Genomic DNA, 17043 nt, shown 5'->3' on the forward strand with positions numbered 1-17043 from the left:
CTCTAATGTGAATGAGCCCACCCTGCCAGCCTGCTCAGACGCTGCATACGCCCCTGCAGATCATTGCTGAGAGAACCCCGCTCCTCCAGCGGTATACTGTGCTGTGCATGGCCTGCTGCAGCTCCAGCTACAACTCGTGAAGGCAAGAATGACACCGGCGCTCCCCTCCATCAAGACAACCTGATCGTAAGGACTGTTTTGCTTAATTTCTATCTTTAAAAGAAAAGAGGAAAAAACAAACAAACACAAGGATGGCGCTTATTGTTGCATCTTTGCGGACACGATTAGTCGTGGCTGTTTTTACGTTCAATGCACTGTGGGGATTTGCGCTGTCCATCACTCGGTACTCTATTCCGGAGGAAATGGAAGAGGGCTCCTTTGTTGCCAATCTGGCCACAGATCTGGGTCTGGTTGTTCGCAGTTTGGAGGAGCGCAACGCCAAGCTCGATGTCATTCACAGCAAAAATTACCTTGACATCCACAAAGACACGGGGGAGCTGGTAATCCGAGAAAAGATAGACCGGGAGAGCATATGCACGACTAAAACAACCTCGTGCTTTCTGAAAATGGATGTCATACTCTCGAACCCCGTGCGCATCTTTAACATCGAGCTCGAGATCATGGACATCAATGACAACGCGCCCGTGTTTCGCAGAAAGACAATGCACTTGGACATTACGGAGACAACGTCTCCCGGTGAGAGATTCTCATTGACAAACGCCGTGGATGCGGATGTGGGGGCGAATTCAATCAAGACCTACTATCTCAGCGAGAGCAAATACTTCAACATCGACATTCAAACGGGCAGCGATGGCTCCAAATATGTCGATTTAGTGCTCAGTGGTAAATTGGACAGAGAGGAGCAGGCAGTTCATAATTTGATTTTAACCGCTGTGGATGGAGGGGTGCCTCCCCGCTCCGGAACAGCCAGCATAATAATTAACGTGCTGGATATCAATGACAACGCCCCCCTGTTCAGTCAGCCGGTGTTTGCAGTCAACGTTTCAGAGAACTCGGCAGCAGGCACAGTGGTTATGACCTTAAATGCAACAGACTTAGACGAAGGCACAAACGCCCAGTTAGTATATTCCTATACGCTTTACACCTCAGAGAAGACGCAGGAGCTTTTCTCGCTCGATCCAAACTCAGGTGAGATCAGGGTGAAGGGGGTGATCGATTACGAAGAGATTCAGAGCTTTGAGATGCACATCCAGGCTCAGGACAGAGGGACGAACCCTCTGTCAGGGCACTGCAAAGTGGCTGTGTTCATCACCGATCTGAATGACAACTACCCCGAGGTGACCATCAAGTCTCTGAAAAGTGCCCTGGCTGAGGATGTCTCTGTTGGGACACTGATCGCAGTGGTGAGTGTCAGTGACAGGGACTCCGGAGTCAACGGGAAAGTGGAACTCTCCCTGAGTCAGCAGGAAATCCTACCCTTCCTCCTGAACAAATCCTCGGAGGGTTACTTTGAGCTGCTGGTGTCAAAGCCGCTGGACAGAGAGTTGATGAGCAAATATGAAATCACGCTGAAAGTGGCAGACAAAGGCTCGCCGCCCTTAATTGAAAACGAGACCTTCACCTTAGAGATCCTGGATGTCAATGACAACGCGCCCACATTCTCCCGGTCCTTCTACACGATCCATGTTGTGGAGAATAATCTACCAGGGTCATTATTAACATCTCTGAGTGCATTTGACCCAGATCTCAATGAGAACCAGTACTTGGTTTACTTTATAATGGAGAAAGAGATTGTGAACACGTCTATGTCGATGCTGTTCTCCATCAATCCTGAGAACGGTGATCTTTATGCCCTCAAGACCTTCGACTACGAGAGAGAGAGAGAATTTCTTTTCCACATTGAGGCTAGAGACTCCGGCGTTCCCCCGCTGAGCAGCAACGTCACAGTTCATATCATCATTCTGGACCAAAACGACAACACCCCTCTCATCGTGTCACCTTGGCGGGCGCAGGGCTCCGTTGTCGAGGAGGTGATACCGAGGTCGACGGATAAGGGACACTTGATCGCCAAAGTGATCGCTATAGATGCAGACTCCGAGCAGAACGCCAGGGTCACGTACCAGCTCCTGCAGATCAGTGACGCAACCCTCTTCAGCCTGGATCAGTACAACGGCGAGATCCGGACAACGAGGATGTTCAGCTACAGAGACCCGAGGCAGCAGAGACTGGTAATCGTTGCCAAAGACAACGGCGAACCGGCTCTGTCTGCTACCGTCACCATCAAGATCTCAACAGTGGAACACGTCATGTCCTTCTCAGAGACGACAGAGTTACCGCTAGAGTATGACGTCTTCACGGACCTGAACCTGTACTTGGTGATCGGTTTGGGAGCCGTGTCCTTTCTGCTGCTGATAACCATCCTGGTCATCATCGTGCTCAAGTGTCAAAAGCCGAAGCCGAAGGCCATCAAGATGCCCCCAGTGAACAGGAACAGCGTGATCAGCAGGAACAGCGTCATCAGCCAGAGAAGCTCCACCATCGCAGATTCCACTTTGATCTCCAGCGATGCTTACTGGTACAGCTTGTTCCTCGCCGAGACCAGGAAAGGCAAAGTGGTCGTGAGACAGCCCATAATTCCCAAAGGAGCCGGGTATTTTGTCTCCAGTATACCCAGGAGCATAGGGCCAAGCGAGACCACAGACTCCAGAGCGTCCACATTGGAGGTATGTTTGAAATGGTGGCTCGGTAGCGTAGAGTTTAAGACATGAGGGAAGAACAGGTGCAGGGCTTTATTTTCCAAGGCAGCTTTTAAAGGAGCTGACGTGCAGTAGATTGAAAAGTTCTCACATATAATTCCACCTCCCCCTTCCGGTAGAGCAGAGACGTGTTGGGTTTGATTTGTTGATATGACTGTATCTATCCTACCACCATTTTATAGATATAAACACTTTTTAATTTGCCTTAAATGCTAAATTAGTAAAACAATTATCCCAGAATCAATATTAAACTGATCTGGTTAACCTTTTATGAATCATTTTTTTTAAAATCTTATTTAAATTTTGGGGAAACTGGTAACAACTTTATTTTCAAGTTTCAAGAATGTCTTTGGCGGAAGTCTGGTGTGCACAGTTTTAACTCTTTAAGTGGTAGAAAGTTATTGCGTTTAAGTAGAAATTAGACTGATCCCTGGTCCAGTACCACGCTTAAATACTTTAACGTATTTCCATACGTTGTACTCAATTTCAGATGGAAATACTCCATATCTGACAGTTTTAGTTACTCTAGCAACTTCTGAGGTGAAGTTTTTGACCAGGCTTAGGACCATCTGAAGGAGGCACCCAGGTTAGACTAAAGTACTGAACTGTATTTAAAGCTCTTAATATACAGCACAGGTTGTGATGTAAAGTACTTAGACCTGGTTCCACCCCCATATTGCAATACACATAGATGCATAAGGATATTTTTTTTTTCTTCTGCAGAACAGGTACTTTTACTTTGAGTACATTTTCTTAATATAACTCCTGTGCTTTTATCTAAGCGGGATTTTGAATGCAAAACTTTTTTTTTTTTTTACATTGTGAATGGCTGCTTTGTCTTAAGTAAAGGATCTTAGTGCTTCCTTCACCACTGTGGCTCCTCGTGCACACTTTGAAATGCATTCAAGTTGACAGCCCTGACTGCAAAAAAAAAAATCAAAGCAGTTTTTATTATTTAGTTTGTGTCTGTGTTATGAGTTGGAGGTTCGGAGTGTGGAGTGTTCACCAGCTGATACGACTTTGCACTTCAACTTCTTTCTCTCTGCACTCTTGTTGAAACTGAAACGTGATAAGCTCATAAATGAAAAACCAGAGTGGGAGCGAAGAGTGATTGAGGATAATTACAGCAACTTATTTTTTGGACATTATGCTACATTTACAGTAGATGGAAATATACTGTATGATGGGCCAAAATGCAGCTATTTTCATTAGACAAATGAGTTACGACTAAGATAAGAAAACAGTCCTGCTCATCCTCATTATCTATCTGCACTTTTATTACATAATTAGGTCAAAAACACCCCCTAATCACCCCTCAAAAATATGCCACTGTTTGATGTCTTATGTAGTATGTAGGTCATGTATTGCAAATGCATAACACACTCATAGCATCACTGGTAGGCGCAAGAGAGAGAGAGAGAGGGAGGGAGGTTGGGGGGGGGGGGATGAGGGGGGGGGGGGGTGGGAGTACCGCAAAGAAGCCCAGACGTGGAAGGGGTTCTCTTCAAGGACAAGAGTTATCGCTGCACTAAGTGAGAGGCATAATGAATCTCTAGCAGCACTCTGGCAGCCAGCAGACTGTCATCGATGTGAAACTGCTGAAAATGATCCAGATGTCGTTTGTTTTTGTGCAGCAGGACCTTCAGAGTAAACAAGCAAACCGCTGAAAGATTAAATAATATGAATATGCATAATGTACACATGGAGGGAGAGCGGCTTGCGTCATGACGTGTACATGTTGTGAGTGTGTGTCTGACTTTCACACATACCACTGAACTTGTCTCTTTTTTCTATTCTTAAGTACTCAAAATGAAAGGAAGTCCATTCTACAACTGGAGGTATGCTGGTTGCCAACTACATTCTGTAGAGCCACTGTAGACCTTTTCTATCCTTTTTTTTTTTTCTATTTGGTGTCCGTGTTTGGTTTCGGCTCAGAACAATTTGGTTTTGATAAACTGTCACATACTGTCCTGATGAAATAGAGCAGAATCAAATATGTCCATTTGCTCCCCGGTCAGACTGACCCCTCACAAAATGTGACACGCTGCTCCGATCCAATGCTGCTGTGAGCACTACAATTTAAATTGGCTGGTCTCTCGAGTGAGAAAAAAACTCAGTTTATGTGGAGAGCTGAGATTAGAATACAATTGGCTCCTGGTCTGATTTGTGGGGTTCACATCTGGCTAGCTTGGCAGAGGTCCAGGCAGGGCAGAGTGATGGCACAGATAGAAAGAACAAAAAAAAAAAGGGATTTAGGAATGAATTGTCCCATTTAGGTTCTCAGCATGTAACATACCTGAGACACGAGCTCTGAAAGACCATGTTTCAGTATTTGGATAGCTTTAATATTGGCCCACCAAAATACCAAATTGCACATTGTGATGCCTGCTTGTGCATGCTTTAATCACACCTTCTGCTTCCCTATTGTAGTCAACGGCTTTGTCATATTTTATTTCAGTTGTGTATATTAGTCTGACTAATTTCTATGGATGATTTGGTGAAATTTGTAGATACTCAAAAAACACTGGTTTGAAAGAACAAACAAAAAAATAATACCCCCAATTATAGAAGCAACTGATTTAAATATAAATGTCCCTGTAGTTTAACGACGTGTCAACGATGGTGGCAGTAACCAGTCACAATCCACTGTTGCATGAGTGAGGACTTTCTATGAGTTTATATTGATGCAGACTTTCTGTTGAGGCTAAATCTGTTTTCTGTCTCTCAGCAGGAGCCCAGGAGAGAACGACCATGATAGAACCATCTCCTCATTGGAATCTCTGTGGTGGAAATTCTTCCCTGTGACTCACAAAGAAGACGTAAAACAAATGTCCTCCGTCAGTCCTTGTGCTCCAACTCTTCTATCTGGCTCCTCCAATCCCACACACACACACGCGCAAACATCGACCACTAATCACCTCAGCGTTCTACCGTCGGTATTCTTTAAGCATGAATCTGCATGATTCTACAACATGCTCCAAGACAGTGAAGTCACTTATGGCAGGATATTTGAACATTACTAAAGAGGCCTCATGCAGTGAATCATTCCCTCCTTTAATGCTTTGAAACTCCTTAATGGACAAATTTGCCTTCTCTGCTGTCGTTCTAGAAACCCTCAGTAGTTCCCTACAGGCTTGAGTCGCCACCGTGCAACATTTCTTTTTAAGCAAGAGTTGGAAACACGCCTAATCATACATACACACAAGAATCAGGGTAAATATGCTTCTTCCATATATCTGATAAAATACCAGCCCGGGATCACGGCACAGTGTGTAGTCAGTCCACTAGAGGATACCGTGTCAGTGTCACGTTTGCCTCACTTCGGCGTGAAAAGTACACGCATGTATGACCAAGGTCGAAGAAGGAGGTCATGTGACCAAGGTCATTTGATAGAGTGCTAAAGTGCTAAAGTCCGAGCGGGGATGTGGGTGAGGGGAGGTTGGTTGGATCAACCCTAGTACTTCCAACCAGGAGACCAGCGCTATGTTCCAAATGGCGTACTTGTGTACTAACATTCACTATTTTGAGTGCATAAGTGCATTCACACTGTCAAGTACAGAATCATGCAGTGCACTGCAAGTACCAAGCTGATGCACTCAAAACAGTCAGAAAAAGAAGTGTAAACGCTGGACACTTTCCACCCTTAATGGTCACTAGAGTAAAGGGGCGGGACCACCGACGTAAACATTTTCAAATTGAGGCGTCTGGTGAAGCTGCCGTTGTTCCTGTACGCTGCACAAAGGTGTTTCTTTTTCACTACTGCTGCTAGACAGAAACCACTAGTGTGTCAACTGAGTGTGTTAAACGCAGGGCACAAAAACACGTTGGTTTCTGGGTAAAATGATTAAAGCTGGAGATATTTGTGTGATCCGTTCACATGCTTAAGTTATTTCCATTCAGTGCTTTTGAGACAACACTATCCTGTAGAAATTCCTGAACACAAGCAAGAGTCCTAACACTTAAGAACACTATTTGTTAGTGTGCCCAGGGAAGTATGTCATTTGAAACACAGCACAGGATGAGTCCATGAGAAAGCACCTATAGGTGATGTAAAACATGAAACTGACACGCTAGTGGACTGGAGGGCGTATTCCACGCTTTGGCGTGATACCGGGTTGCAAATACATAACTGTAGCTGGTTATGTCACTGATTCAGGCTTTGCACTTGGTCTTTTTCTTGTCTTTTCTTTTTCTAAAACATTTATACTGTCAACTAGTAACTTTCCGATAAAAGTAATCAGTGACTAAATTGTTGATTTTATTTTATTTATTTTTTTTTTACAATGTTGTGCTTATTAACAAGTAATGAATGTGTGAAAAGGACAAAAAAAGAATGAAAGAAAATTTTAAAACAACACAAAAAAAAAAACATTGGAGATTCATTGTTTTTCCTCTTTTTTGATTGTAGATATCGTAGTTCTGTATAAATGATAATGAGGTCAAAAGCAGAAATGTGCAATCGATACTTTATCTGACATGAATGACACTACGGTATTGATTTTCTTCTGAACCATGATCATGTTGAAAATCTAGTATACACTGTTTCAGCATGTCTTCTCTTGAGATGTGTGAGCGAGGGTAAATGGGGGAGGCGTGTCCTCAGACCTCATTTCTATTTTCAGAGGTAATTACAAATTGGAGTGAAGGCAGAGTGGGGAGCATATAAAACACAATGAACCATACTTTTCAAAACAGGATCAAATGTCAATTTAACTTTCTGTGGAAGAACTATAAACTAGTATAAGCTATTAACATCTTTTCCCTAAAAGCTAGCAATTCAAATAAGAACTGCACAAAAAAAAAAAAAAAAATTACAGTAAAAAAAAAAAAAAAGAATATTTTATAATAATAAAGGGTAAGAATATTAAAATGTATTTATCTTTGCTGGGGTGCGAGGGGATATAAGGTACAGACAAGGTGTTGTTTTCTTATTCATGTTTTTATAGATATTTTAACTTTTAATGCTGCTTTTGTGAGCTTCTTCAAGGGAATTTTGTGTTGCATACTGGTAGTTTTAGTGCATACGATGTTGTTTTGATAGTGTACATAGCTTCAAATTTAGAAACGAGACTACTTTTCTTGACCTCAAAAGGTAGCGCTGTTGCACTACTGTTAAGCCCAGGACTTTTCATTTTCTCAGAAACAAGGAGCTTATTAAGACAGCTCATTAGGGTGCTAAGTGATAAAAATGTAATTGCATGAGGTAAAACGATTGGATTATGAGAAGAGGAACATAGTGTTAATAATTGTTACAGAACTCCAGTGCTGACTCTGCAAGAATAAAAAAAAAATAGAATGCTGAATCCATAGACAGTGCATCAGGAGTATTAAGCAGCACTTTGAATCAGAAATATGCACTGAATCTAAATGTGATCGCAGTGAAAGTAGAATATTTCTGGATGTATCGAGCTCCATATTGTGAGTCAGTGAAATCGAACCTCTCTTTTCCTCTCTCTCTCTCTCTCTCTCTCTCTCTCTCTCTCTCTCTCTCTCTCTCTCTCTCGCTGCAACACCAGACGTAAACACATCTGGCTGTCAGACTAAAGATGTCACCTAATGAGGGATCTCTTGTTGTGGAGCACGTGTGCGACCCCAAACCGATTGATTCCAACACTGTTATAAGAATTAAATTGCACATACGATGAGCTCCTTGCGTGCCTTCTGCATTGTAAAAGATACATGTGACTGTTGATGAATGAAACAATGGCATTTCCTATAGTATTTCAAATTCCTCCCATGATACAGTAACTCAAATTGCTTGCTGGATCGGCACTCCACCTTTTGGATTCAGAGCAAACGTTCTATGAGGAACCAGTAGATGCATTTACTGTAAATTGGACTGCTTTATACTTTGTGTTTTTTATACAGTTAGACCTTTTTGATATCTTCTGTATTCACTGTGATCCAATGGCACAGGAGGTGCTTGTGCTCGGTATCGTAAAAGTCAGTATTTTCTCATTTGTGTGCACAGCTCTGCTTTTTTTTTTTTTTTTTTCTCCACGGCTTATTTGCTAGTCAGATTGTACAGTATGCTTTGAGAGTTGCATCAAACGTAATCCAGTTCCATCCCACTTAGTGGATCAAAGATAGTACGGGTGAGAATGGTCTTTAATTTCAAGTCTAGTTAACTGTCGGATTTTGATGTTGCTTATTTGGCTTAAATGTCCTGCCTGATCATGCTAGTTTGAATAAAGCTTTTTAATCTGTCTCTCTCTGTTGTGTCTGTGATGAAGAGTGAAACTGAAATGATCAAAAATGACTTCTTGATTGTGACACTCATGCTCTCTCTCTCTCTCTCTCTTTCTCTCTCTCTCTCTCTCTCTCTCTCTCTCTCTCTCTCGGCTTCTCTCTCGGGCTGAAATTCCCTCCCATGCACACATTTTGACCCAGTTTCTCTTTATAACGCTCTGTACTAATTCTTGGAAATTGAAAACTAAATAAAGGAGATGTGCCTGCAGTTCAAATCGCAGAAGCAGACAAATAATAGCTTTGTCAGGATTAGTAAAAGCCTTGAGCCAAATTGCAGTAGTCTGCTCTTTGCTGTGACCACACAAGGCTTTCAGTCTGTAGTCCTGCAGGAGACTGATGTATGAGGGTCCTGTGGATTTTCTATGACAAGCTACTGCCATTATAATCAACAGCAATGTATTTGCCTGGGCTGTCTGGCTTAATAACAATAATCATAATAAGTATTAATAATAGTAGTAATATTTCTTATCATGCCAGCATAATAATATGGTGCCAATAAGGTTTGAATCAGTCCAGAACAATATCCTGATATTGGCTTCTCTCCACGAGCTCTCAGTAAAACAAATAATCAATTTTAAAATACTTCTTATTGTTTTTAAATCTATGAATGGACATTGTTGACATGCTCAGTGAGTATAGACCAGACAGATCCCTCAGATCATGAAGCAAAGGTCTCTTCACTATACACAGACTCAATTCTAAAAAAAAAAGCTTCAGTTATTACGGTCCTACGATGGATTTTTCTAAGTTTAGCTGCAACAGTAACTTCTATTAAAGGTAGACTAAAAACATCATTTTTAGCTCTAGCTTTTAGCAACGTTTAAAATATATAGTTTATAAGTAAAACTTTTAGTTTCAAAGCAGTATTATTGTTATTTTGGCTCTTTTTATAATAGCACATTCCTATCTTATTTTATTCTATGTATTCTTATTTTATTCTTTGTAATAGTTTATGTTTTTATAATGTATGATCATTGTGAGTTTGTTTTGCTTTTTTTTGCCTTTCAAATGTGCTTTATCAATAAACTTGACATAATAATAGTGTGAAGTGCAAAACTGAGATGTACTAATGTAGTAATCAGCAAAATTTGGGAATATGAAAATTAAAGCATGTCTAGCTAGGTGGTATTACCACTCACATCAGCATTCCAACATTTTGCTAAACTCACAATACCATATAGAAAGCCTTGAGGTATTTAAGTTACTAGTGCTTTAAAAGAATCTGAAGTAGGTCGGCAGAAATAAGCAGTGCACCTGTGGCTACATTCATGTCTGCAGAGTGTTGCTGCCATCAATTCTCCTCCCCAGTGGGCTGCATTTTCAGAACCGATGCTGGCCATGATGCTGACTGTGTTGTGCATCCCAGCTGTGATAAACCAGAACACTGAGGTGCAAAAGTCTACTTTTTTTTTTTTTTAACATTGTTTACCATGAAGGTAGAATTGTATTTTGATATTACCTAATTCACTTATGCTGGGCACCCTACAAAATTTCTTCATTCATTGCTTCAAAAATGAGAGTTTTTCTCTAAAGTGCGTGATAGACCTGTCAGTCCACTTCAAGATACCGTGTCAGTGTCACGTTTCGCCTTTCCAAAACGTGAAATGTACACGCAAGTATGACCAGGGTCGAAGAAGTCACGTGATAGTCAAAAGATAAAAGATATGAAGGAGGTAGGTAAGTTGCTTAACAGCTCACACTTGTGACTTTTACCGAGGAGACAATTGTTCAAGTCCAACGTGGGTTACTTTAAAGAAATGTTTTTTGTTTTTCCCTAAACCGAATCACTTTTTGGTTTTGTCGGCAAAACTTAAGACACTTTACTTTTCAAGTCTAGATGAGGCAAAACGTAACTGTGACATAGAATCCTTTGAGAGGATTGATGTGTGTATTACACACTTAGATCCAGAGCACCACAGCTCAGATTTGTTCACTAGCACTAGTGTGATCAAAGAGCTGGACGTGTGTTGAACTGGCGACCTGCGCGGGGTCTTTTCTTCTCCTCAGTGCTTGCAAGCTTTCCATTCCTGCCTCAACATGACCCTGACAACAAACAAGGAAATATAGAAACTCAATGGATAGAGTGTGCATGTTGTTGATATTGTCTATATATATATATATATATATATATATATATATATATATATATATAACAGTGCAGGAAGGGACTACGAGCTTACTGACAACCAAAAACATGTTTTCTAGTTGGCAACAAGAACTTCTGTAGCCTTTAAGTGTTTCCACAGTTCCCTTTATCAATCACAGGAGAGCAGCAGCACTGACAGACATTCCCCTCTGCACTGTAAAGTAGTAGTCCAAGCTTTCTCAGATGATCATTGGCTGTCTGGAAGAAATGTGCAATTAAGCAACCCATTATACCTCATCACGATTTCTTTGTGCAGTGCTCTCATATCTAGTCTTTGGGTTTCAATATAAATCATTTTAAAATCTGTTGCCCTCAGTAAAAAAATAAAATGCTTTTTTTTTTCTTTTTTTTTTCTCACAGAGCCAGGCAGTGGTGTATCGATCTAGTAAATGCACCGCAGAGCAGCCTACTGTGTGCTTTCCTATTGAGTACTAACGTTCAAAACTGAGATTTTCAGAGACATAAGCTGCTTAAGCTTATTTTAACCAGATTATGTGGATTTGCTCAATCTTTTCTGGATATTAGTCATGATAAAAGTCCATGTACGCAGTAGGTATTTGCAAACGAAAACTTAAAACTGGTCTCCTTTTGGTCTCAATTCATATAACATTAGTTTAGTCTATAATAGTTGTCCACTGCATGGTCACTTCCGTGCTTAAAGCTTCAGATGGCAACAGTCAATTCATGCTTTGGCATGTAGTAGAGTTTTAGCAGCTGTGTTCTCTGGTGCCCTCTGTCTTTGCTTCTAGGCCTGAAGGATGTGGAGGATGTGAGGTCAGTGTGTCATTCTGTGTATAAAAAGGGATTTATGTGCTATAATAATCAGTACAAACTGTGTTTATTCCACTTTTTATTTCCATGTGATTATTAAGAATCGATTGTGAGGTTTTGGTTTAATTAGGTCATAAAAAAAAGCAGCTTTAAGTACTAGACTAGTCCTGCCAGTATTTAAAAAAAACAAAACCATTTTGCTATCAGAATTGCACCATTATCAGTCAAAGTGTCAGACAGGCTGCGAGTGCTTGACCCATTTGTGTGAGTGAGTCAGATCAGGGGCAAAGACACCCTGGCTGGAGCCCATGCACAACGGGTCATGAGTCGTATCACCTAAAGCTTCGGTTAGCGTTACAGTCGGACGGATAAGGTCTGCGACAAGCGTCCGGTGACGTGTGGCGGAACAGCGGGACGATTGATGTGTCACTTGTTTGATTTTGTGACAGAGGTTGCGTGGAAAGATAAAACAGTTATTGCAGCGCGGCAGAAATTGATATGAACAGGTTGTCACTCTGATTTAGAGACACACACTGGACAAGACAGGAATACAAATCTGCTGCAGCATCTGCAAAATCTACCATAGAAAAATGCAAGATCTCCACAGACAACATCTGTCTTGTTGCCTTTATAATACATCAGTGAGCTTTTAATTTGATGAGGCAACTGCCGCCACAGATCAGAGAGAATTTATATTTTGTTTACTGTAATACTGTCATGAAGAAGTGTGTATATGAAAAAAAAAAAAAAGTAGATATCACTCACTTTAGATTGAGTGAGTGAAAGATAGTGGATGCTAATCTGGAGGCAGATCTGATGGAGTGCTCGGATGAAGTTAAGTGCAGTGTGATTTAGGCTCCATCTTGAGTGAAGCCTGTGGCAGGTTATTTATGTGCATGGCTGCCCTTGCCATGGGGTCACTGCTGCACTAGTTTGTACTGGCCAGTCTGTACTGGTTGTTTTAGATGACTGCGTGTGAGCTGGAATCCATCACACGCTGCAAAAAGACCAAAACGAGTGTGTGAAAACTTCTCTGTACTGCTGTGATTGTTTGCTCAGATGAATACACAGAAACAGAATTTCTCGAGGACTCAGCTCCATCCTGCTGCAACAACTTCAGTCCAATTAAAATGTATCTTTGGTTAAAGAACTGGAAAAGTATGTCACAGTATTTTCTTTTGGCTTCCACTGACATGGCATATAAATAAGCATAGTTTTGTGTGGGACATCAAATTTTAAAATTTGGATCACAGCTCACACATTCATCAAATTGCTGTTGCTATGGAAACACAAGTCTTATGCAACAAATGCAAAATGGTTCCTATAAGCAGGCAGGTGAACAATCAGCACTGAATGAATGGGGAATATCTGTTCGTTCAAATCTAATCCCAAACATGTACTGTCCTTTTTGCTGTCCAATCAGTGTGTAGGTGAGTGTGTTTTGGCAAAATTTCAGAGGTCGGCCTCAAATACCAGAAGGTGAGCTGCTGCCTTTTTTCAATGAGTCTGCACTATGTCTTAATGTTTTAATGCTTTCTTGTTTCCATCAAGTCATCAGAAAGGGCAACAAACCCAGGCACAGCTTCACTTTGCAAAGATCTGTTGCTGGATTAGACTCAAGTCACATTAGCGGGAGATAATACTTTCCATTTTTGCTTGCTGACATCAGCACAATGCAGGCTGAAATGTACAGGCATGGGAAAGCCCAAATTCAAGACTGAAGACATGCAAGGCTGCAAAACCTCTTGTTTTGAGACTTATTCATATGAAGCTAGTGGAGAATCAGTATAGTAAAATCTGTGTAATCGTTTTAGTGTATCTTTCAATAAAAAAAAGTATATTTGACTGTTTTTTTACTTTAATTTTGATTCCTCAACATTTTTTATTTTTGTGATATTTCATGTTATTTCATGTTTTGTTGAGGAAAAAAAAATAAAACTTTGATTATTAACACCCTGTGGTCCAGCTGACTGTGCATAGATTATTCAAAGGAGCCGTTATGGCTCTCCTCCATTAGATGCATTCATCCAGTGATTTATTCTGCTTAAGGCTGGGACAGCCTTGCCCTGCCAGCTGTTGTGACCGACTTTGCTTGTCTGTTTCAGACGGATTTCCCAGACCTTAGCTTCACTCTAAAAAAAAAAGCTTCCCTTCCACAGACAAATGTTGGTCCTGGCTCTTTATTTGCAGCGGTTCTGTTGCTTATATTTATTGCTACTATTCCTTGTTAGTCAAAGCTTTGTGCTCCAATTTCAGTGTGATCCCTCCAGTTTCCCTTTTGGCACATGAAACTGTGACTGTTAATTTTTACAGTGTCTGGCCGCTGTTATCACTAGGCTCAACCCCAAATTTTACACGAGGGAGCTGCGTTTACTGACCTAGTAATCCCTGTTTAGTCTCATTTGTTATGACTCACTTGCTCCTTCAATATGTTCCATTACAATTCCTGTTTAAGAGATAGACAAAAATCATGCGGGAATACTTCTTAAAATGTTCTGCAGCAAACCTGATCTAGGTAAACATTTTAATATTAAATAATTAAAGAGTTTAAACCAAATGACCACCATTTCTAACCAAGACACAATCAAATAACAATCAAATGGCAGAATCTACTGACAGAAAGCTACTGGTGTCAGATGGAGGTTAAACTGTTTATGTACTTTTTATGTAATGAGATTTAACCCTCCAGTTTCTGTTCAAGTGTGTTCACATGTTATTCCTTTGATTCCTTTGTAGCAGAGTTATATGAGAATAATTGATTTAAATTAAATATATTTTTCTTTGTTTTGTGTCCACATGAAAATTGTCTCCACAGTTACTCTTGAGTTTTCACCGCCAATCGAAACCAAAAAAGTCTACATGCCACATTCATCCACCCAATATTGAAGAAAGCTATACTTCACGTCTTAATTCGGTTGTGGTTTTACATCTAAAACCTGGTTAAATACATTATGATGAAACAGACTTCTATTTACATGAAAGCATAGCCTGTAATTATACAGTTGTGCAAATTGTTTTATTGTGGCTGTAAGGGAGGAGCTGTCTGTGCTGCTGAAATACTGCTGTGGCTGATGCTTCCTTTGTTGTGTCACACATTCCTGGTTTGTGAATATCAAAAAAATACTCAACAGTTAAGAAATGTAGCCAAACAGAGAGTTTCAACTAACATTATATCTTTGAAAGGTTTGGGATCTAGTTAAAAAAAAAAGAAAAAAAAAAAGAAAGATTGATTTATTTCACGCTGTTTAGACTATTGTAATTGTGTGTTAAGTTATTTTAGCAAATCTTCCCTGGGTCCGTTATTAATGGTCCAGAAAAGCTATTGACCGATTCTTTTAAGAAGTCTCATGTAACTTCACATCTGATTGTGATCATTTTCACAGCCCTCTATGGTAAAGCACCAGCCTAAACTAGAAATCGTCTGCAAACATATGCCACCAGAAGGTCTCTGAGGTTCTACAGATCAGGATTTGTTGGTTGTTCCCTGCTTCAGACTCAATATAATGGAGACCGTGCCTTTGCAGCTGTGACTCCTAAACTTCGCTTGAACTGCAATTTATCCAAGATCATCAGAAATATCAATCCACCAAATATCTGCCTTGTACTTTTCTATGGCTGCTAAACTAGTGGGCAGGGTCTCAGGGGGACTGGAGCTGATCCCAGCATGCACTGGGTGACATACATGTTTTTCATGTGTTTTCAGTCTTTTCATTCACTAACAGGGAGAACATGCAATTTCTACCACAATTTGAGTGTTAGCAAGAATATATTTTGTCGGATTAGAGGGTTAATTCCAAGAAACTCTGATTTCACAAGTGAAAAAAGAAAATTGAAAATTGTTCTGCTGTTTCTTCATGAAAAAAAGCGAATCTATTCCTCCATCCTGTGTGTGGATCAACACAGGCTCCGTATTTATTTCTTCATCAGCCTCCTCGCCTCAGTGCCCATATACAACCCTATATCATGTGTCTCTTCGGGACATATTCTATAGACAGAGGAAATGAGACCTCTGCTTTATGGGGTCCACCAACGGGCATGTTAAATACGATTATGTGACCTGACAGTCTGAGGTCTACCACTGACAGTGATCCATGTGGAGGGAAGGTTGTGATTGTCAGTGCGATGCTTTCTTTCTCCTGCGCCTTGCCCAAATGCTCGCCATGCGGTAGGCTGCGCCGCAGAATCGCTACCGGCAAATTAACCATCCTTGCGACTCCGGCTCAGACAAAGGACGACAAGCATAAGCCAGTCCCCTAACCATGTGTCTGTGTCTGTGACCACGTTTTTCTCCCTTTCTATATCGTATATCATTTAAGGAGAAGTGGAGATTTTGAATAAAGTGACCTTCACGTGCAACAGTAAGCCTAAACAAGCAGTGAATCTGGTAAATAAAATGTTTGAGCCAAATCTTCGGGCTATTTCCTCCATTTCAATAATCCCACCATTAAAATTTCAGCCACGTGCTGCACAGCAAATTTGTATTGTGGATTTTTGGAGTCACTGGATGCAGGGATAGTCGTAGTATACAGGCTGTGGTCGTTTGGTGCGGTCGCCATTCCTTTTTTTCTTTTTCTTTTTTTCTGGAGGTGCTTTAATGTGTTGGTCGTCTGTTCGCTCCCAGACCCTCCACCGACATCGCAATGGAGGGATGAGAGGAGAGAAATGGGTGGGGAGGGAGGAGGGGAGCTGCGCCACAGCGGAGAGGAGAGCTGGAGTCTGAGTGCGCGCTAGGGTGGGATACGGTCCCTCCGAGGTCAAGTCAGCTACATTAAGTCATACATCTTCCGGTTATACATTCAAAATAAATCTTCTCATATACAGACTGATGATACATTTTTAATAAAACACATACTGTAAACACATAGGGATCCATGGTAAGCCTAGATATTTCGTGACAATATTAAGGCTAAATGTAATATGTCAAATTAAGGGTTTGTCCATTATATTTGACGGCTATACTCCATTATAGTGATATAGATTGGGTCAAAACCTGTTCATTGAATTACAGCGCACATAACAAACTACTCCAGATGGGACATCTCAACGCGTTCCTCCCTTCTCCCGTCTACCAGAACAAATAAACGTATAGTATGATATTATTTTGAAAGGCACACTCTTCCTTTCCGGTTTTATGGGGGCAAATTCTGACTGCCTTGACTA

General features: G+C 41.0%; 1 protein-coding gene across 5 annotated transcripts; it reads left to right on the top strand.

Moving 5' to 3' along the window:
• Window positions 1–63: 63 nt before the first annotated feature.
• Window positions 64–8925, top strand: LOC138196612 (protocadherin alpha-C2-like). Of its 5 annotated transcripts, none has more exons than XR_011178136.1 (3): window positions 64–186; window positions 4519–4555; window positions 5446–8925. XR_011178136.1 is itself a non-coding variant. In XM_069146843.1 (3 exons), exons 1-2 carry the CDS (start codon window positions 252–254, stop codon window positions 4528–4530), a joined length of 2445 nt encoding a protein of 814 aa, XP_069002944.1. In that variant the 5' UTR covers window positions 64–251; the 3' UTR covers window positions 4531–4555; window positions 5446–8925. The 5 variants fall into 5 exon arrangements, 4 of the variants coding, with proteins under 4 accessions (XP_069002944.1, XP_069002945.1, XP_069002942.1 ...); XM_069146843.1 differs by having other exon boundaries at window positions 64–2684; XM_069146844.1 differs by having other exon boundaries at window positions 64–2684; window positions 5449–8925.
• Window positions 8926–17043: the final 8118 nt, after the last annotated feature.

The sequence above is a fragment of the Embiotoca jacksoni genome, unplaced genomic scaffold, assembly GCF_022577435.1.
Source record: "Embiotoca jacksoni isolate LCO1_2020_lvr unplaced genomic scaffold, fEmbJac1.0.p SCAF_13, whole genome shotgun sequence".
Lineage (NCBI taxonomy): Eukaryota > Metazoa > Chordata > Actinopteri > Embiotocidae > Embiotoca > Embiotoca jacksoni.

Excerpts from the sequence above, each read along its gene's own strand:
- LOC138196612 (XM_069146841.1), top strand. The coding sequence starts at position 252 with ATGGCGCTTATTGTTGCATCTTTGCGGACACGATTAGTCGTGGCTGTT. Across the intron at positions 2,685-5,445 it reads CCAGAGCGTCCACATTGGAG|CAGGAGCCCAGGAGAGAACG; the intron begins GTATGTTTGAAA and ends TCTGTCTCTCAG.